Below are 20229 nucleotides of genomic sequence, written 5' to 3' on the forward strand. Positions count from 1 at the left end.
CCCCCCTCCCCCCCCACCCGGGACATCAGAGAGTCTGAGGTGGCCTTCTCACCACACTGTTAAGTCATAACAATATTGCATTCTCTACTACAATTTTCAACTCATTTTCAGGCAAACTACTATTCAGGCACACCTCCTCCACCTTGGATTCAGCAAGGTGAATTTTTTGGACTCAAAAGTCCTTTACATCCATTCCTGTTGAATTCTATCTAATTCTTCCTCAAGTTGCTCAACTTTATTAGATGATGTTTCAATGGCTATACTGTTGTAACAAGAGCTAGCATTCAGCTAAGCTTCCAGGCTTGCAAACCAATCTGTATCCCTAAGGGTGAGGGACTCTAGGTATGATTGCTCCCTTTCCTTGGGCAGTAGCTTGCCTGAAACCTATCTGGAGGTGACATGGCTCTACAAACATGCTTGAGGTGTGTGGTGCCATAACCCCCCCATAGTGAAGGGGCTACCCGAGGTCTTTTTTATGTCAGGGCCCGGGCTGCAGATTTTCAAAACTTTAAACTTACCGAATACCCCAAAATGAAAGTTTCAACATTCAAAATAGAACAAAAAAGATTGGTTCCAAGTGAGACCACAAATCAATATTACAAACTTTCAACTTTTTTTTAATGACATAATGAACTCAACAAGTTACTTTAAAATCAGACCTGCTCCCGTTTCCCTTTGACCTTCCTTCTGTTTTCCTCAATGCCTTTTTAAAAAAAATCCTATTGCTAGCTTTCTTCCCTGCCCCCTTCCCGACGAAAAGAAGAAAAACACAATCCCTGTAACAAATATGCTTAGTCAAGCAAAATAAATCTACCCACTTGTCCTGTCTAAAAAAAAGTCATTACCTGTCAGCAAGAGGCAGGCACCACGTTTCATCCCAGGCCTTCTGCAGTTGTGTCCCCAGGCTTAGTTCGTTGATCAGATTTCTGAAGTCTTTCAAAGTTATTTTTCTGAGTGTATAAACTGTTCTGGTTCTGCTCATTTCTCTCTGTATCAGGTCATAGAAGTCTTTCTTCCCAGGTTTCTTCATTTATTTTTTCTGGCACAATACTATTCCATTATATTCATAAACCACACTCTGTCTGAGCATTCACCTTCTTAGTTCCCAGCTCTTTATCACTGAAAGATCTCAGGAGTGGTGTCTCTTCCCAGCTCAGGAAGGGAAGATGCTATCTCTGCACCTGATGGGGAGGGCCAGGCGTCCACTAAAACAGTAACACATTTGAATCTTTCTGGAGAGGAATGAGGATCGAAGGAGTCAGAGAAAGTGAGTGACGAGAGGGCTGGCCACTGGAGGAGGGCACTCTCCGGTCCCCGCACTGAAAGCCTGGTGGCCGGCAGCCTTGTGCTCTACTGCAAGGAGTGACTGCGCAAGGGCGCCACCTGCTGGAATCTGGTGGCTGGGCTCCCTCTACCTGCTTGTTTTGTTTTGTTTCTGTTATAGCGCACATTTGTAAAGCATTGTAAGGTTTGAAAACCACTTTACAAAAATCTCTTAAAATATTCTAATCACTTTGTTTCAGTATATCTGGTTGCCTTTGTAATCCTATGTACTTTCCTTTTCGCATGTAAAACAGTGATTCTGAGAAGGGATCCGTAGGGTTCCCCAAACTGTCAGCCAATCTCTCAGTCAACAAGCACTTCTTAAGCACCTGCAGTGTGCCAGCCACAGTGCCAAGTGTTGGGACACAAAGAAATGCCAAGTCCCTGCCTTTCAGGAGTTCCCATTCTAACGGAGAGACAGCAGGCAAGCTAGAGACAGGAAAAACAGAGTTCATCAACAGTACCTGGTGGTTCTGAGCTCTAATGGGTCAGAAGGGTGGGGTGGGGACCCCTAGGAGGGAAACCAGTGTGGGACAAGACATGCTCTGGCCTTCAGAACTGAGAAAAAATTGTATTCGTTGAGTACATGCATTATAAAATAAGGAAGGAGGGAAACATGGATTTACATTTTTCTTTAGTCAAGCAAAATATTTCCATATTAGTCATGCTGTGAAAGAAAACATAGACCCCCTCAAAAAAACCCACCTCAAGAAAAATAAAGAAAGTTTAAAAAAGCATGCTTCAGTCTGTATTCAGACACCATCAGTTCTTTCTCTGGGGATGGACAGCATCGTTCATCCTAAGTCCTTCAGAGTTGTCTCAGATCATTGTATTGCTGAGAAGAGCTACGTCATTCATGGCTGATAATCTTATAATGCTGCTGTAACTCTGTACACAGTACATTTCACTTCGCATCAGCTCATGTAAGTCTTTCCATGGTTTTTTTTTTCTGTTTGTTTGGTTTTGCTTTTTGTCGAGGCAATGGGGATTAAGTGACTTGCCCAGGGTCACACAGCTAGCAAATGTCCAATGTCTGAGACTGGATTTGAACTCAGGTCTTCCTGACTCCAAGGCCTGAGCTCTATCTGCTGCACCACCTAGCTGCCTCCAGGTTTTTCTGAGAGCATCCTTCTCATCATTTCTTTTAGCACAATAGTATTCCATCATAATCACATGCCGCAGTTTGTTTAACCGTTCTGCAATGGATGGGCATCCCTCAACTTCCAATTTTTTGCCTGCAGAAATTAGCTGCTAGAAATATTGTTGTGCATGTGGGTCCTTTTCCTTTCTGTTTTTCATCTCTTTGGGATGCAGACCTAGCAGTGGCTGGCTAGCTGTTGCTCTTCATTCTTGAAGAGGACCAAAGCGACCTTATTGTGCTAGAGTCCAAGTCCAGTGTGTCCAGCCGTGGCTGATCAGACCAATACAAGCTCAGAAAGTTCTACCACACGTGGGGCACACACAGTCCGTGTGAACATTTTCACATCTTGTGTTTCTTTTGAGCTGCTTCAGTTCTGCTTTGTTCTCTGAGGGCACGCCATGCTGAGTAGTCCTGTGCCAGCATCTCCCGTGTCACACAATCAATTCCAAAATTCTTTTCTTTTCTTTTCTTCTTCTTCTTTTTTTTTTTTTTAGGCAATTGGGGTTAAGTGACTTGCCCAGGGTCACACAGCTAGTAAGTGTCAAGTGTTTGGTCTGAGGATGGATTTGAACTCGGGTCCTCCTGACTTTAGGGCCGGTGCTCTATCCACTGTGCCACCTAGCTGCCCCTATACCACCTAGCTGCCCCTCCAAAATTCTTAAGAGAGACCTTGAGAGTGTCCTTGTATGGCTAACCAAGTGAGCACTTGCCTCATGTGAGTTTTCCATAAAATAGTCTTTCTGGCAAGCTTATGTTTTGCATTTGAACAATGTGGCCAGCCAGGGTATACATGGTTTTATAGCCCTTTGGGCACAGTTCCAAATTGCTTTACAGAATGGTTGAATCAGTTCACAACTCCACCAACAGTGCATTCATGTCTCATTTTTCCCACATCCTCTCCAACATTTGTCATTTTCCTTTTCTGTCCTATTAGCCAATCTAATAGGTATGAGGTAGTACCTGAGAATTGTTTTAATTTTCATTTCTCCAATCAACAGTGAGTTAGGACTGTCGCCTGTAACTAAGTGTTGCATCAAATAGAGGAGTGCAAAATGAAGAGATGTGGGCCAGGCAGGTCAGTGAAAGATTGAGCCGCTTATTATTCTGAGGGTCTGGGGCATATAGTGAAAGCTAACAATCATCCCCGAGGTGTTCCCATCATTCTTATGTGACTAATTCCAGCCCTTATGCGCATCCTTAATTGTACACACCTGCTTGCCATCAAGGTTCAAGGGGCAGAGTGTTCTAACACCTCCCAGGCAGGGGAAATTGGCAAGCCAAATATTCTGAATAAGTGAGCCCTTATTAGACTCTCCAGCTCTGGCCCTCAACAACTTCCCCCCCTCTTTTTTTTAAATTGACTTAAGGTAATGACTATCTGTACCCAGAGACTTGAACCATGATTTACCCATTGCTGTAGATAATATAACAAGCAATATTGCCTATGAAAACAGATTGAAACAGTAAAGCAGGTACATTTTCAAATAAATTGGTTACACCCAATTTTCCAAAATTTCTTGAGCTAGGTTCTGGGGTTGAGTCCCTGGGAAATGACTGTTAGCAAAAGACAAATCAGAATCAAAGCTCTCCAATAATTTCAACACTATGCCAATGATACATTCCAAGCCAATGCTTCCTGCTTTTTAAAGCTGGTAAATACACAAAGGATACAACATCCCAGATAACACAATGAAGCTGTTGCCAAATGACACTGATGAGACAATAAGTGATACAAGGGATACAATATCCCAGATAACACAATGATCAAAAGTTACATCTATCCTGAAATACATTAGAGGCATACTGGCTTTCCCTTTGAAACTGTAAAATCCCCCCCTGCAAGGTGGTAAGCAATGCAAACATAACTCTTCTTGTACAATGTTAGTCACTTTAGCAATGTGTCCTGGGGTTGATTCTTCCCTTAAGAAGTCACATCCCAAGGTGGAGGAGAGAAGGAGACTCAATTCTGACCAGCTTGCCCTTGTAAAATGAAAGAGTACATTGTACAGGCACTGAAGAAAAACGACACCTCAAGGCTGCAGGGGAAAGTGAGAGTCAATGCTTTGATTGAACTCCAGGGTCTTGCTCTGTTGTCTTGAGCATTCCTTCCTCGTTCTTTTGTCTCTGTGCCTGTTCTGCCATCTGAGTGTCCAAAGTCTCTGGGTCCTCTCGGGCACAGATCCTGATATTATGTTCAGGAACCCATACTGGTCCTTCTGCACCATCTGGAAAGACAGAAGTATACCCTCTTCCCCAGGTCAACAACCTATCTGGCCCAAACCAATGATTGGTTTTTGGGTCCTTCCCCATGACTGTTTTTTGAGTCTTTTGTTCTTCATTATTCTCTTTCCCATAAACCTTAAAGTGTTTTGCAGCCAGGGTAGAGCCTTCTCCATGAGATGTAAGAAAATTCAGAGCATACACCACTTGTGCCAATTGTCTTTGTGGCCTTCCCCTTACTTCTCCCCTTTTTTGCTTTTGAAGAAGTCTTTTCAGGGATCGATTTGTTCATTCCACCATTGTTTGTCCCGCAGGGGTTATATGGGATTCCAGTGATGTGTTTTATTTGGAAAACCATGAAAAACATTCCACTATTATTTTTCTCCCTTTATTCAAAGGACAGTCAATGCCACTAGACTGGTTAGAATTAGTGAGAATGGATGCATTATCTGTGGTGTTCTATAGTAGAATGACTGATTTTAAGATTGCATTTCATGTATAAATTAAGCAAGCATGGGCTGCTGGTGCACCTTATACTCAGTAATCTGGCACGCATGCTGGCAAAATTTCTTCCTACACTTTGGAGGCACCACAGGCCTTTTCATCCAGTTACTGGTTATATAAAATACATGCAGAATGTTAATGCAGTGTTATAATGGTAAAATGTGTAAAGTGTTACTAATTGATATAACCGATAACAGATTAAATGTTGGTGAACAAATGGGGGTGGGACTCTGGCTGTTTACAGAATCAAAGACAGCATCTGAAACACTCATGTTACTCCTATGTAAAGCATCTTAATTAGCTGAAATTGGAAATTATATATGATCTTGCTTTCTTGGAGGGGTGAAATAAATCTGCCATAGTAATAGAGATCCCTGTTCTGGACTTTATTATATCTTTTAGTACTATGATATTATTTTGCTGACATCTAAGTTTAATCTTTAGGTATTTAAAAGTCCCTGTATGTGGTATCCAATAACAATTCTCTTTTTCCAGCTGTTTTTAGTTGATCTACTTTAATTAATTCTTTACAAAGATGAACCTTCTGGCTGCTTAAACCACTTATCTATAACTGGTCAATAGTTTTCTAAGTTCCAAAGGTTCCTCAACATGTTCTTCCATGCCATGATTTGTCTGTTTGAGATCTTCAGTATCCTCCACTTTCCTGACTTCTTTTTAATGGCAAATATTGGAGAGTTTCATGGACTTGTGGATGGTTCTATGTGTCCTGCAGCTAATTGTTCCTCTGCTATCTGTTGAAAAGCCCTGATTTTTTTCTAAATCAAGCAGTCACTGGTCCACCCATATGGGAGGCCCTTCTTTCCAAGTTATTTTTGGAACTTGTACTGTTCTTTTATCTTTGGCTGTGACCCCTACAAAAATTTTTGCTCCTTATAGTGACATTCATATGTTTCAGCAAATCTCTTCCCTGTACTTCTATCTTTAATGTAGGTCTGGCATCTGTGATAGTTCTATGCCAAAACATCTCTGTGCTTCCAAACCCTTCTGTTCCTCTTAAAAGATCTACATTGAGAAAACCAATGAGTACCACGGTGACATTTGGGACGGAGCGTACTGGGAGAATTTTGTGGTATCCTTTTGTGTGTCTCACATTTGCTTTTTATGTGACCTGGTTTCCCACAATTAGAGCATTTTAATATTCATTGAGTCCTTGAAGTGTTATTAAATGCTGCTGCCATCACTTGTGCCTGAAAATGTGTGGTTCCTATATCCTGACGTCTCTGGATCATTTCTCCTCTAGTCATACTAAGTTTACCTCCTTGTAAAGCTTTCTGGAATTACCCCCAGTCTTAGAAGTTCTCTCCAACAGTCCCCAAATGAACAATTTCCCAGTTTCTTAATGACTAATCTCAAAACCTCAGAATCTGCTAAAATGTTTCTACCTGTATACAGCTTTTCACTGTAAGTCCAGGCTGGCCAGGCCTGGATCCACAACGAAAGGAGCTTTACAATTTGTTGCTTCCCTAGCTGCAGCCCCCAGAAATCTCTGGCTGCATTGAAAATCCTATGAAGTACAGTTACATACAGAGACACATCCTGACATACAAACTGACAGGACAAATACAATACCTAGTGACATAGTGTGCACTTAATGACACCAAGAAAGGAAATTAGAGGCTTGTTAAAAAAACTCTTAACACAAATTGTCTATTATTATTATTATTATTATTATTATTCTGAGGAATTTAAAGGGGAAATTGCCATTGTTCCTGTAATTCTGTGTATCTCCCTGCTCTTGTTAATTGTTTGAAAGAAATAGGAGCTCCTGTTCTGTTGTTACATTTCACTTGTTCCTGACCTTGCTCCAAGTATTCTGACTTCCACAGCAAATAATCTCCAGGATCAAGACATGTCTTTACTATAGAATACCAGTCACATGGGGCTAATGCTGTATTGGATACTGCGTCCAACAGTGTTTGTACATAAGGACTATTAGGTCCGTAATTAACTAAAACCTGTTTTAATTCTTTTAACAATTTAAATTCAAACTGTCTATGAATTCTGATGTTTGTACCTGGGTTATTTACATCTTCCTCCTCATATACTGGAAATAGCATGGTTTTTGGCACAGCTAATTTTAATTCCTTGGGTATTTCCTCTCCTTTTTCCTCTGCTTTTGTAATTGCTTCTTCTAATAACCCTTTACAATGTATTTTATGGCTTTTTTGATTTTTATTCATCTCCTCACTATCTTCTCTGTATGAGCCTGATCTGTATGAAGGCGGGGGATGCGGTGGTGCTGAAGCTGTGATAGATTTTGCATAGATAACATCTTCTTCTACAGTTCTAAGCTTTTCCTCAAATACTCTATTCATCTCTTCTTCTTCCTCTGTTCCCGCCCCCACATCCGCCTTAAGTACTTTTGTTGTTAATAGCACCTTCTCTGGGGGAGTAAGACATATTTTTAGCATGTTCCAAACTGAGAATGTAGCTATGGAGAATGCACTTGGACCTACTTCCTTGTAGTGCTCACTCATTTGTCGGCCCACCATTTCCCACATTTCTAAGTTTATTGTTCCTTCTGGAGGGAATCACAGGCAGCATGTTTCTACACATTCCAAAAATTCCTGTAACTGACCGTCTGTAATAAATAAACCTCTTTCTTTCACTATTTCCTTGAAAAGTTGTAGATAATATTCTCTGTCTTTGCTTCCGCTTTGTGTTTGACCCATACTTTCGATCCTAGGTGTGCTTCCCAAAACCGAAAGTAAGTGCGCGTGGCCATTCCAAAGCGACACTATTCTTATGCTCGAGCCCTTTCTCTTTTCTTTCCTTATGTTCCTATATCCCACTTGCCTGGTGTCCCCTTAGCCCTAAAACTGCTAAAGGATGTGTCGTGTGACTATCGCTCTCTTACCTTGTCCTCCCAGTGTTGAGCCTCCAAGGACCTCATTTCCACAGCGTAGAGCCGCCAAGGGTTTTCTTTTTTTCTTTTTTCTTCTCTGGAGCACCAAGAGAGCCACTCCCCTCGTACCTTTTGAGGTTCCTGTTCGGGCCTGTCGCCCGCCACCAAGTGTTGCATCAAATGGAGGAGTGTGAAATGAAGAGACGTGGGCCAGGCAGGTCAGTGAAAGATTGAGCCGCTTATTATTCTGAGGGTCTGGGGCATATAGTGAAAGCTAACAATCATCCCCGAGGTGTTCCCATCATTCTTATGTGACTAATTCCAGCCCTTATTCGCATCCTTAATTGTACACACCTGCTTGCCATCAAGGTTCAAGGGGCAGAGTGTTCTAACACCTCCCAGGCAGGGGAAATTGGCAAGCCAAATATTCTGAATAAGTGAGCCCTTATTAGACTCTCCAGCTCAGGCCCTCAACATAGAACATTTTTCATATGGCTATAGATAGCTTTGCTTACTTCATCAGAAAACTGTTCATATCTTTTCCTTATTTATCAGTTGAGGAATGGCTCTTACTTTTATAAATTTGACTCAGTTCTCTATATGTTTGAGAAATGAGGCCTTTATCAGAGAACTGGTTTCAAAATGTTTCTCACAGTTACTGTTGCTAACTGTATTTCCCTCCATCCTACCCCCCATTTATTCTATTCTCTCTCTCCTTTCACCCTGTCCTTCCTCAAAAGTGTTTTGCTTCTGACTACCGCCTCCCCGAATCTACCCTCCCTTCTATCACCTCACCTTCTCTTATCCCCTTTCCCTCCTACTTTCCCATAGGGTAAGATAGATTTCTATACCCTACTGAGTATGTATGTTATTCCTTCTTTGAGCCAATTCTGATGAGAGTAAGGTTCACTCACTCTCCTTCACCTCTCCCTGCTCTACTGTAAAAGTTTTTTCTTGCCTCTTTTATGTGAGATAATTTACCCTCATTTTACCTGTCACTTTCTCTTTCTCCCAGTACATTCCTCTCTCACCCCTTAATTTTATTTTTTTAGGTATCATCCCTTCATATTCAACTCGCACCTGTGCCCTCTGTCTAGATATGCTCTTTCTAACTGCCCTAACAATGAAAAAGGCCTTATGAGTTACAAGTATCATCTTCCCATCTAGGAATGTAAACAGTTTTACCTTTCCTTTCCTATTTACCTTGTTATGCTTTTCTGGAGTCTTGTATTTGAAAGTCAGATTTTCTCTTTTAGCTCTTGTCTTTTCATCAAGAATGCTTGAAAGCCCTCCATTTCAGTGAATATCCATTTTCCCCCCTGAAGGATTATACTCAGTCTTGCTGGATAGGTGATTCTTGCTTGTAATCCTAGCTCCTTTCCTCTCCAGAATAGCCTAGGCAGAGTATGGGCAAAACAACAGAGTTCTGCTTCAGTGCTAGCAGAGAGACCCCTGCAACCCCCCTCTGACTAGCTGACTGCTCCCTTGCCCCTTTCCTGCCAACCTCCTAAGTTGTCTTTGGCTGGAAAAATTATTTCACCCCATCTTTTTGTGGGTTACGCTGCTCCAGGAATTGTTTTGTGGCACTATTTAAAGGTGTTTGGAGGGGTTTGGAAGAGCTCAGGCAAGTAGCTGCCTTTTCCCCACAGTCTTGGCTCCACCCCACTCCTCTGTATGTAGTATGCATTTATTAAGCATCTGCAAGACTCCAGACGCTGTACTAAATACTTTACAAATATTATCTCCTTTGATCCTCATAATAATCTTGAGGGGTGCTGTTGTTATCCCTATTTTGCACTTGAGGAAACTGAGGCTGAGAGGAAAAATTACTTTCCCAGGGTCACATAGCTAATAAGCCTCTGAGGCAAGATTTCGATTCATGTCTTTTGGACTCCAGTGCCACCTAGTTGTACCTATGACTTCCTTTGCATCATCTTCCTAGACAAAGGAAACATCAACAAACATTCCCACATACTTCTTTGGCTCTCTATCCTGACCCCCCCCCCAAAAAAAACCCAAAACCTTCCTCCAGCAAAGATGCCTCCCCTGCCCATGGAATCCAGTTAGAAACTCACTGCCCTCCTTCTGGGATGCCCACCTTGGGATAGTACAAGACATTCCTATTGGGGCATGGCTATTTTTCTGCTCTGTCCTCCATTTCAGATGGGGTTGCCAAACGGAATCACTTGAGAAAATCCCAGTTTTTCTAGCTGGCAAATGAAACAAGATTACAGAAGGAATTAGTGATCCAACCAAAGGGAAATGGGAAAGGGAAACCTAAGGTTCCCAGACCTTCTGAGGCAGTGCACAGATGCTAGGGTCCTCTTCCTGCTCACTTCATTCCATTTTCATCTTGCATTTTCTTAGGAGTTCAGTAGAATGAACTGCCTGCCAAAGAGGGCTTAAGGAAGCAGAGGCGGTGCTGGGGTCAGTAATTATACCAAGTGAGCTGCCAAGCACTTGGCAATCCACCGAAGGCTTGGGGTGGGGGGCAGCATTCAGCCCTTCCTGAGTTTTCTTTGTGATCTGGCTTTCCAAGCTTTCTGGCTAAGCCTAGTAGCCCCGCCAACCTTAGCCCTGGACTAAAACCCTCTGTAGCTAATCTCATGACTCCTGAAGCTCCTAAATGGGCTCCAGGGAAAGCCTCCTCCCCCCTCCCAGTCAGCCCCCAGTGGGTTGAGATAGGTACAATCAGAGAGGATTAATCCTGCCTCCTCCCTCCCCTAGTCCTAGAGTCCCGCAATTGGAGTCAGGACAACCTGAGTTCAAATCCAGCCACAGACACTTACTAGCTAAATGACCCTGGACAAGTCACTTCACCCTGTTTGCCTCAGCTTCCTCATCTGCAAATAGAGATGGAGAAAGAAAGGGCAAACCACTCCAGTATCTTTGCCAGGAAAACCCCAAACAGGGTCCCAGAGCATCAGATACAGATATAACTCAATGACAATAGCTGAACAATCTGGGAGGGTCAAATGGGATCCTGTTTCTACTTTTCTTTGTATTCCCCAATGCTTAACACAGGGGTGGGGAACCTTCAGCCCCACATGGCCCTCTAGGTCTTCATCCCCTGTGAAGTTTGGATTCAGTCGAAGGGCTGCACTTGAGGACCTAGAGGGCCACGTGGGGCCTCAAGGACAAAGGTTCCCCACCCTGGCTTAACACAAGGCATAGGGTAGGCACCTAAGGAAGGTGAGCTGACTATTTTGTAAACTTTAAATCACTATATAAATGTGAGTTACTATTTTTGGTTGGTTTTGAGTGATTCCATTCATAACAAAAAGCAGAAAATTTAAAAAACTTCATGGCCAGAGTGCCTGTGCAGGAGCTGGGCCCGTCCCTTGCCACTGCCCCCATGCCTCCCTTCCCAGCCCACAGCCCTCGAGGACCTCTCTTCTGGGCATATCCTGGGGTCACTTACCCCTCAGACCTCATCCTCTCACACCTTCCCAAGGATTAGTCCCTCTCCACACAGTGAGGGAAATGAGAAAGTTCCTTTTTCAGCAGTTGAGGCCACTGACTAGTTAATGGTCTGAATCCCAGGGTGGTTGAAAGAAGGAGGGAGGGACAGGATGGATGCTGCTGAAGAATGGACTGTCTAGGAGCCAGGCACCCGCAGACCAAAGGTCCCCCCACAAGACCTTCTGGACACAGGGATCTGAGTCCAGCAAACACTGTGCCTTCTGTCCGCCCACTCTGGGCTCCGGTCTCTCATTTTCTTGTGTGTGCAGTGAGGAGGGACAAAGAGCAGGGATCTTCTAACAGTTCAGACGCAAGTTCCCGCTCCCCAACTCCTCCCCAGGACCAGGGCCAGTCAGATGACAGTGTCCCAGGCTCCCTGTTCTGGGGTGCTGGGAGGGCTGAGACCTGGGGGTGGGGGTGCGTTACAGTGGGCGCCCCCCCCCCAGCCCCAGCTGGAGGTGCCATAAATAATCGTCATTTGCCCGACTCAAAGGTCATTCTGCGTTCCTGCGTGCCCGGGGAGCAGCAGGGCAGGGCAGGGTGGGCCAAACCAGGCTGAAAGATCTTTCCTCCCCTTCCTTGGAGGCCCCTGGGATGGGGGGCCTGGGTTACTCCCCCACCTTGGAGGCCTCTGGCTGGGCCCTGGGGCTTCTGCCTCTGCTGCTGCTTCTCCCTGGAGCTGAGGGCCAGATCCAGGGTAGTGGGGTTGAAGGGAAGGCAGGGCTGGGGGAAGGGAGTCAGGGTGCTCTGGGCAAGGGAGGTGGTGGGGGTAGGGGGGAGAGGCTGGGGAGAGAGGGCTGGCAGCAGGCGACTGGGGGGAGGAGGGGCTTGGGGCAGGGGACTGGGAGGAAGAGAAGCTGGGGGAGGAGAGCCTAGGGGGAGGAGAGCCTGGGGGCAAGGGGCTAGGGAGGAGAGGCTAGGGGAGGAGAGGCTGGGGGCAGGGATGCAGGGAGATTCCAGGGGAATTCAAGGGTCAGTGCTGATTCAGAGTGGGAATCCCCCCCCAGTGTGCTCTGTGGACCAGGAGTTGTTCTCTGTGGTAGAGAATGAAGTCCCTACAAGACCCATAGCCAACGTCACTGCACCCCTCGGGCAGACGGTGGATGTGAGTGATTCGTCCAATCCTGCGGACATCTTCTATATTGAGAATGGTGAGCTGAGGCTCACCAGGGCCCCCGATTATGAGGTGAGCCAGGCGCCAGCCCTCTACGCCCTTTCCCCTCCTTCTTCTCCCCCCACCCCCGCCCGGGTCCTCTAGGTCCTCCCCCTCTGCCCACTCCACCTCAGGTAGGGAGGCGGTGGAAGGCTCTCCCTCAATCTGTCACTCCAAAGTGTGGATGTCCAGGGGCTTGGCTTGTTAAGGAAATGACCAGTTCCACATTCCCTTCTTCCCTCCACCCAGACGCATACTGTGCTGACTGCAATCCTAGAGTGCAAAGAGGGGTCCATTGTGGTGAGTGTGGGGGCTGGGCATCAGGATGGGGAAGTGGGTTGGAAGGAGTGATGACCCTTGACCTCTAACCGCTGAGTTGCTGCAGGTGACCAGGCTGCCTGTGATTGTGGAGGTCATCAATGTCAATGACATGGCTCCCGAGTTTCCCTTTTCCAGCAAGGCCTGGAATGTTAGTGAGGTGAGCTGTGCAATGCATGCAATGGTGCAAGATGGGGGTGGGGTTGGGAGAGGTGAGAGAGTGGTGCTGGGGTCCAAAGCAGGGGTGGAGCTGAGCTGCTCCCACCCAACCTCCCCAAATTCTGTGCAGGACACCAAGGTGGGGACCACTGTCATCCCAGCCACAGAACTGACAGCCACAGACAAAGATGGGGACACACTCTTCTACAGTCTCTTAGGGCAGAGCCCCCTGGTCAGTTGAGCTGGCTTCCTCCAGAGCACCCTCCTCCTCCTCTAATCCCCTCCAGGACCCCTGAGCACCCCCTTTCTCCTCCAACTCCTCCAGCACCCCTGAGCACCCCCTCCCTCCCCCAACTCCTCTAGGACCCCAGAGCACCCTCCTCCTCCCCCAACTCCTCCAGGACCCCAGAGCACCCCCTCCCTCTCCCAGCCCCTCCAAGACCTCAGAGCATCCTCCTCCTCCTCCCCCAATCCTCTCCAGGATCCCTGAGCATCAACTCCCTCCCCCCTCCCACCCCGACTGCCAGCCAGAGCCTGGTGCTGGGCTCCAGCTGAGGTATATGACTCAGCCGCTTGTCTAGGAAGCAGGCAGAGAGCGCTGGGCTCCAGCTGGCTGCTCATTGACCCTCCTGCCCCTCCACCCCTGCCTCAGGATGCAGAGCTGTTTTTCTACCTGGCTGGAGTTAACTTCCCTGCCCTGCAGCTGAACCGGACTCTGGACTATGAGAAGAACCCAGTCATGGTCCTCCACCTTCTGGCCAGGGTGAGTTCCTTCCCCTTCTGGCCCCCAAGGAACCTGGCTGTGTGCTCCTAGGCAGTTCTAGGCCTTGGTTTCCCCCTCTCTAAGATGAAGGGGTGATACCTCATGCTCTTTGAGCTCTCTCTGTGCCCTGGAGCCTTTGGGCACTTAGGTGTCCTGACAGACCAGAGCCAAGAGAGCATAGTCTATGCCCAGTGACCCCTAGCCCCCAAGCAGGTATCTTCATCCCCTAAGGCCAGGGGATTTGAAGGGGACTATAGAAAAGAGTACCCCAGCACCAGCATGGGGTGGTTAGCCAGGCCCTCCTGCATCCTGCTCATGTGTGGCTGGGGGCTCTGCCACAGGACACTGAAGAGCCACAAGAGGTGCCTAGCCACACTGCCACGGCCACAATCACAATCCAAGTGTTGCCTGCGGACATACGCCCTCCATGGTTCTTACCCTGTGTGTTCACTGATGGGCGAATCTGTGTCCATGCCCAGTACCAAGGAGCTGTGCCCACTGGCTCTGTCCTGGTAATATCTGTTCCTAGGGCAGGGGGTGGGGCAGGGGAACAAAGCTGGGGTGGGCAGGCATGTCTCCTCATGTGAACTCCCAACCACCCATACTCAGGTGGCCAGGAGGGAGGACCAGCGAAGGCCTCCCACAGGGCTCCATTGACCACAGTGTCCATTCCTGGGGCTCCAATCTGACTCCAACTGGGCTTTGCAGAGTTCCTGCAAGGAGTGAGCAGTGCCAGCACCTTCCTACCAAGCAAGCAGGGCTGAGGCCACTGGAGGGAATGTCTGGGAGGCTACAGGAGGAACTTCCTTGAGAACCTGGGAAAATAGTTATTAAGTGGCTTGGGCTGGAGACTGTTCCTGTCTTGGCAGTCAGGGCTTGGGGGCCATTCCTCTCTGAGCTTCTGCCTGCCCAAGTAAGATTGTGAGCTCCTGGTCAGGTTCCTGGCCTGACTGGTGACTTAAGGAGAGGTAGGCAGCTGAGGGGAGGAGGAGGAGGAGGAGGAAGAGAGCTGGCATTCCTCGGAGACTCTTGTGCCCAGAAACACTGCCCCCCCTGCATGTTTCTGACCCTGCTGAAGCCCAGGGCCAGTCCCCAGCCCTAGTCATTTCATAACAATGTTCTCTCCTCATTTGGCCAAGGTTCTCAAGGGAGTTCCCCCCATAACCTTCCAGATGTGCCCACCAGTGGTTTCAGTCCTGCTTCCTTGGCAGAAAGGTCTTGGCATTGCTTACTCCCCAAAGAAACTTTGCATAGGCCAATTAGGGTCAGCTTGAGGCCCCAGAGATAGACACTGCAGGAAACCACCAGCCCTCCCTCCTGGCCAGTGTGGGCCAAGGACACCACCCAACTGCTTCTCCTCCTCCCTTCCTCTAGACAGAACCCCTGACCTTCGAACCTGGGCCTGTGTACGCTATAGATGGAGACACTGCCATCAATGAACCAATTGAATACAGCATTATTGGGGGTGAGACACACTCCCAGATCTCTGACAGCCAACCTCCCCTGCCCCCACCCCATCAGAGCCCAGGCCCTCTACACTGCTTGCCCACCACCCTTCCTCTGGGTTGAGGAGGGGGCAGACACAGAGATGACTGACTGAAGGTGACTTCCACCCTCCCCCCCCAGGGAATACAGACAATACATTTCAGATTGGTGTGGACACGGGGAACGTCACCATGGCCAAAGCTGTCCCTGTCCCCATGACCTTCACCCTGCTGGTCCAGGTGAGAAGCAGGTCTGGGTGCTATTCTCCTCCCTAGCCTATGCCCTCCCCCACTGGGAGGGTATCTCTCCAGCTCTGGCCCAGGCCCTCTGCTCTTCTCCCTCTATTTCACCTGGGGATCTTATCAGCTCTCATGGATTCAATGACCATCTCAAATCTATCTTTCCTGCCCCCACTTCCCAGTTGACCTCCAATCTTCCAACAGTTCAGACATCTTGAACTGGACAGTCCAAAGCCAAACTCATTCTCTTTCCCCCTAAACCTTCTCTATTAGTGTGGAGGGCACCACCCTCCTTCTGGTCCCTCAGGCTCCCAACTCAGGCATCATTCTGGAGTCCTCACTCTTTCTCAGACCTCAGATCCAATATGGTAGCCAAAGCCTGTGGATTTCACCTCTGCAGCATCTCTTGTCCATTTCACCTCTGCACCATCTCTTGTCGATTTCACCTCTGCACCATCTCTGGTAGATTTCACCTCCAGGTATCTCTTATCCATTTCACCTCCGCAGCATCTCTCCAATACACCCCCTCCTCTCCTCTGATCCTGCCCCTACCCTGGTGCAGACTCTCATCTTCTCACTCCTAGACTATTACAATAACCTACTGGAGGGTCTGCCTGCCTCAGTCTCTCCCCACTCCAATCTATCCGCCATTCAGCCACCAAAATGATTTTCCTGACCCTACCTAGTAAACTCTAAGGGCTTCTTATCACCTCCAGGAGGAAACAGAAAATCTTTTTCTCTGGCATTCTCTGGCATTCAGAGCCCTTCATAACCTGCCCATCCCCCTTTCCAGTTTCCCTACACCTTCTCCCACATTACTCTTTGAGGCCCCCCTGCCTCCCAGCTCTTCCATGAACAAGACCTTCCATCTCTAGGCTCTTTCTCTGGTCATTCCACAGCATCCCCTCCCACATGCTTGAAACACTCTTCCTACTCATTTCCCTGGCTTCCTGAAATCCCACCTCCTACAGGAAGCCTTCCCCACCCCTTCTACTCCAGGATCTTCCCTTTATCCTGTCTAGAGCTGGCTTTGTATCTGTTCATTTACATGTTGTCTCCCCCACTAGATTGTGAGCTCCTTGAGGGCAGGGACTGTCTTTTACCTCTCTCATCTCCAATGTTTAGCACAGCTCCTGGTACCCAGTAGGTGCTTAATACATGTTGCTGGACTGACTGCCTCCCCTTCCCCATGGGTAGGCTCCAAGGGAGCAGTGCTTCATTGTGCCTGGGGCACAGTCTGGGGTACCCAGCTGCTCCCCACAAGGGCTCCCCATCACAGGGCCCCATGGACATGGCTGTTGTCTCCATCCCGCTCACTCCCTCTCTCCCACCTTATTCTGGGTGACCTTCACTGGCTCTTGCAGCCGTCCTCTGTCTCTGATGGTGGATGGGGCCTCCCTCTCGGGACCCTGTTGGAAGCTCACTCTGTGCCTTGGCTCCCCGCTCTCTCTAGGCTCAACAACAAAGGAACACAGGAAGCTATTCTGTGACTCAGGTCACCATTCAGGCAGTGGCTGGGCAGCTGTACCCACCTCGATTCCCCCAGGCCCTATACCGAGGCTGGTTGCCCCCAGGCACTGGCATCAACGTGGCTGTGAGGGACACAGAAGACCCTGATAGGGAGCTGAGGCTCAGAGCTGAAGATGATGACTTCCCAGCAGGTGTAAGGAAGGAGGGTATCATGGGAGAGAGTCTGGGGAGAAAAGAGGGAAGAGAGCCCTCCTGGGGGAAAGGGAAGGAGAGATGAGGGGGGAGGGGGTCTCCTGGGGGCACGAGGGAGGGGGCTGGGGTGCACTCATCCCAATGTCCTATCCTGCAGGTGCCCAATTCAGGCCTCAGGTACCAAATCACCAACAGCTCAGCCTTCAGGATGTCTGGAGAGATTGTGCTGACCAATGCCAGTGTGGGGCCTCCGCAGGTGCTTTACCTGCAGGTAGGTTCCGTCCCAGGGGCTGGTGCCCGCGGGTAGGGGGTGGGTGGCATTGGGACAGAGCTGACCGGGCCTGCTCCCTGCCTCAGGCTGAAGTCTTGGACTATCTGACTTCCGAGAAAGACACCACCACTATTGAAATCCTTGTCCAGGACACAAAGCCCACTACTCCAGGTAGCATCCCCTCCCAGCCCCTCAGGGCAGGCCCAGCTAAGCCAGCTCCCAAAGGCCCTGCCCACAGGCTCCCTGGGTTCCTGGGGATGAGGGCGGGAAGCATTGGAGCAGCCTGGCTCGAACTCCCAGACTGGAGCACCAGGGGGGATCACGGGAGAAACATCAGCAGCCCCAGGTGGACCATCTCCAGAGCAAAGTGTCTCATCAGCAACCTCTCCAGGGCCCATTGGACCCTCCAGGCCCACAGGTGGTGCTCCCCATCTTCATCAGTGCCATCCCCCCAGGCTCCCTCCCTGAAACCTCTGTGCAAAGCTGCCCCCCACTTGCTGTGCCAGCAACCCCCCAGCCACACACCTGCCCATAGCTAGAGGATCTGGACCCCCTTATCTAGTCAGGTGGCCAGCCCGGCTGCCCTGGGCTCCACCTCAGATGTGACATCTGCCGGGCTGCCCCCTGGGGAGAGGCCCTGAGACCTTGTTTACTCCCCCACCCTCCCTTCCCTTCCCTCTCCCGAGTGGTTTATGACAGTATGTGACACAGTCAGGATAGACAGGGCCTAAAGTCCTGGGCTGGCCCTGCCCTGTGGGGAACTCTGGCCAATGGGTGGGGGGAGGGGGCTGGGCAGGAACAGGTCATCCCTCCACATGACTCTCTGGCTGCATCCAGATGAGAGGATCTAGGCCCCCAGGGGAGGCTGGAAGCTAGAGGCTGGCTGGTGTCTCCTCCAGGTGGCTCTCCAGAAGACCAGGAGCAGCTGGGGCCCATGGTGAATGGGATGGCCATCATGGGAGGGGTGCTGGGAGCCCTGCTCTTGCTGACCCTGGTACTGTTGGCAGTCTTCATCTACAAGCACAATAAGGGCCAGAAGCATGGTCTCAGCAGCAAGTATGAGGTGAGGCCTGCTCGGGGGCAGAGACAGAGGCAGAGTTGGGAGGGTGGCGAGGAAAGACAGACAGCAGGGATCCACAGACAAGAGAGACAGAGATAAGAGGGAGAGGAGAGGACAGAGACCAGAAGGAAAGACAGAGAGATGGAAAGACAAGAGACAAGGACAGAGACAGACAGCGGGGATCCAGAGACAAGACATTGAGACAGGCAAGAACTATCTCTGGAAGGGATAAAGATGTAGGTGGCGCAGAGACACAAGACATACAGATAGAGTCAAGAGTAAGAGAGGACACAGGAGAAAGTGTTCTGCAGCTGTTATCTCCTTGGATTCTCCCAGAAGCCCTGGGAGGGAGGTGCTGCTATTATCCCCATTTTACAGATGGGGAAACTGAGGCAGGCAGCAGGGAAGTCAATTGCCCAGGGTCCCACAGCTAGGAAGTGTCTAAGGTGGGATTTGAACTCAGGTCTTTCTGACTTCGGGCCTAGAGCTATGTCTCTCTACAGACCTATATACAGAAAAGAAATATATGAAATAGAGATAAAAGCGAAGAGGCAGGGGCAGAGAAAGAGACAGTAGGTGCTGAGAGATGAGCCTCTGGGGAAGGAGATGTGGGGGAGGTGTTTGCTCGGGGGCTGAGCCAGGGACCTCCCTCACTACTTGCATTTCTCTTCCCACAGACTGACTTAAAGGCCTCAGGCTATGATAATAAAACATTCCAAGCTCAGGAGTCACCTAGCCCAGAGCCAGGACCTGAGCCTCAGCCCGACAAGGATGACTCTCCAGTGGGGCCCGGCAATGGCCCGGCCCCCCCAATGCCTGGGCTTGAGATGGCCGGCCCTGCGGTCAGAGAGGCCAAGGAGGAGGAGATGGGCGAGGCCCCAGAGCAGAGGAGCCCCAGGACCCGGAAAGAGGGACCCGTGAGGTCCATCCTGACCAAGGAACGGAAGGCAGAGGAAGGAGGGTACAAAGCCGTGTGGTTTGGGGGGGACATCAGTGCCGAGGTGGACGTGGTGGTCATCAACAGCCCAGGGCCCGAGGAGTCCCCGACACCTGAGGAGCCCAGGGCCGCGCCCGAAGAGTCTGAGGAGTTTGAGGCAGAAGAGCCTGACTTGGTCCTGGTGGTGTCAGAAGAGCCTGAGCAGCTCCTGCTGGCATCTGGGGAGCCCCACTCACTCTCGGTGGTTCCTGAAGAGCCCGAGGAGGGGCCCAAGGTTGACCAGAGCCCTGTGGAAGGGAATGAGAGTGGGGACGGCTGGGGCCGACCACCCACCCTGGTCAGGGCCTGAGTCCCAGCTGAGGTCTCTGGGCTCCCCTTCTATGGCTTGGACATGGGGGGGGGGTGACACAGACCAAGCTGTCCCCCAGCCCCACTTCGGTACTTACCCCTCCTGGGCCCCCTGGGCCCTCGTGTATTCCTGGGTCTGGCTCCGGCCCGGGCCCAGACTCGGTGGGTCTCTGGCCCTGCATTAAATTTGCTAAGCTGAGGGTGCCTCCAAGTTCTGGCAGTCCCAGGGGGAGGCCAGCCAGGCTACCAGCCCAGCTGGGTTTCAGTTTCTCTGCCTTCAGGGGCAGCTTCCTATAAACCTAAGGGCCACATCCTCTT

General features: G+C 49.3%; 1 protein-coding gene and 2 long non-coding RNA genes across 11 annotated transcripts; 1 reads left to right on the top strand and 2 right to left on the bottom strand.

Annotated features, from left to right (window-relative positions):
• Positions 1-592: 592 nt before the first annotated feature.
• LOC110202999 (uncharacterized) lies at positions 593-12923 on the bottom strand. Of its 7 annotated transcripts, XR_013483841.1 has the most exons (4): positions 11476-12096; positions 10844-10897; positions 10153-10264; positions 593-9449 (listed from the first exon to the last, which is right to left on the bottom strand). It is a non-coding gene; the product is annotated as an uncharacterized LOC110202999 (long non-coding RNA). The 7 variants fall into 7 exon arrangements; XR_013483838.1 differs by adding an exon at positions 12799-12923 and having other exon boundaries at positions 10153-12195; XR_002322845.2 differs by lacking the exon at positions 10844-10897.
• CDHR5 (cadherin related family member 5) lies at positions 12111-20110 on the top strand. Of its 3 annotated transcripts, XM_020979419.2 has the most exons (14): positions 12111-12213; positions 12524-12702; positions 12919-12969; positions 13055-13147; positions 13277-13378; positions 13799-13909; positions 14251-14421; positions 15284-15374; positions 15536-15633; positions 17087-17296; positions 17453-17566; positions 17653-17737; positions 18466-18629; positions 19304-20110. In XM_020979419.2, the coding sequence occupies exons 1-14, from the start codon at positions 12111-12113 to the stop codon at positions 19910-19912; spliced, it is 2181 nt and encodes a 726-aa protein (XP_020835078.1). In that variant the 3' UTR covers positions 19913-20110. The 3 variants fall into 3 exon arrangements, with proteins under 3 accessions (XP_020835078.1, XP_078004351.1, XP_078004350.1); XM_078148225.1 differs by lacking the exon at positions 14251-14421; XM_078148224.1 differs by lacking the exon at positions 12919-12969.
• Positions 16453-20086, bottom strand: LOC144455149 (uncharacterized). The gene is made up of 2 exons (XR_013483842.1): positions 20010-20086; positions 16453-19850 (listed from the first exon to the last, which is right to left on the bottom strand). It is a non-coding gene; the product is annotated as an uncharacterized LOC144455149 (long non-coding RNA).
• Positions 20111-20229: the final 119 nt, after the last annotated feature.

The sequence above is a fragment of the Phascolarctos cinereus genome, unplaced genomic scaffold (genome assembly GCF_003287225.1).
Source record: "Phascolarctos cinereus isolate Bilbo 61053 unplaced genomic scaffold, phaCin_HiC Scaffold_9;HRSCAF=440, whole genome shotgun sequence".
Taxonomy (NCBI): Eukaryota; Metazoa; Chordata; class Mammalia; order Diprotodontia; family Phascolarctidae; genus Phascolarctos; species Phascolarctos cinereus.

Excerpts from the sequence above, each read along its gene's own strand:
- CDHR5 (XM_020979419.2), top strand. The coding sequence starts at position 12,111 with ATGGGGGGCCTGGGTTACTCCCCCACCTTGGAGGCCTCTGGCTGGGCC. Across the intron at positions 15,375-15,535 it reads TGAATACAGCATTATTGGGG|GGAATACAGACAATACATTT; the intron begins GTGAGACACACT and ends CTCCCCCCCCAG. Across the intron at positions 17,567-17,652 it reads CGCAGGTGCTTTACCTGCAG|GCTGAAGTCTTGGACTATCT; the intron begins GTAGGTTCCGTC and ends TCCCTGCCTCAG.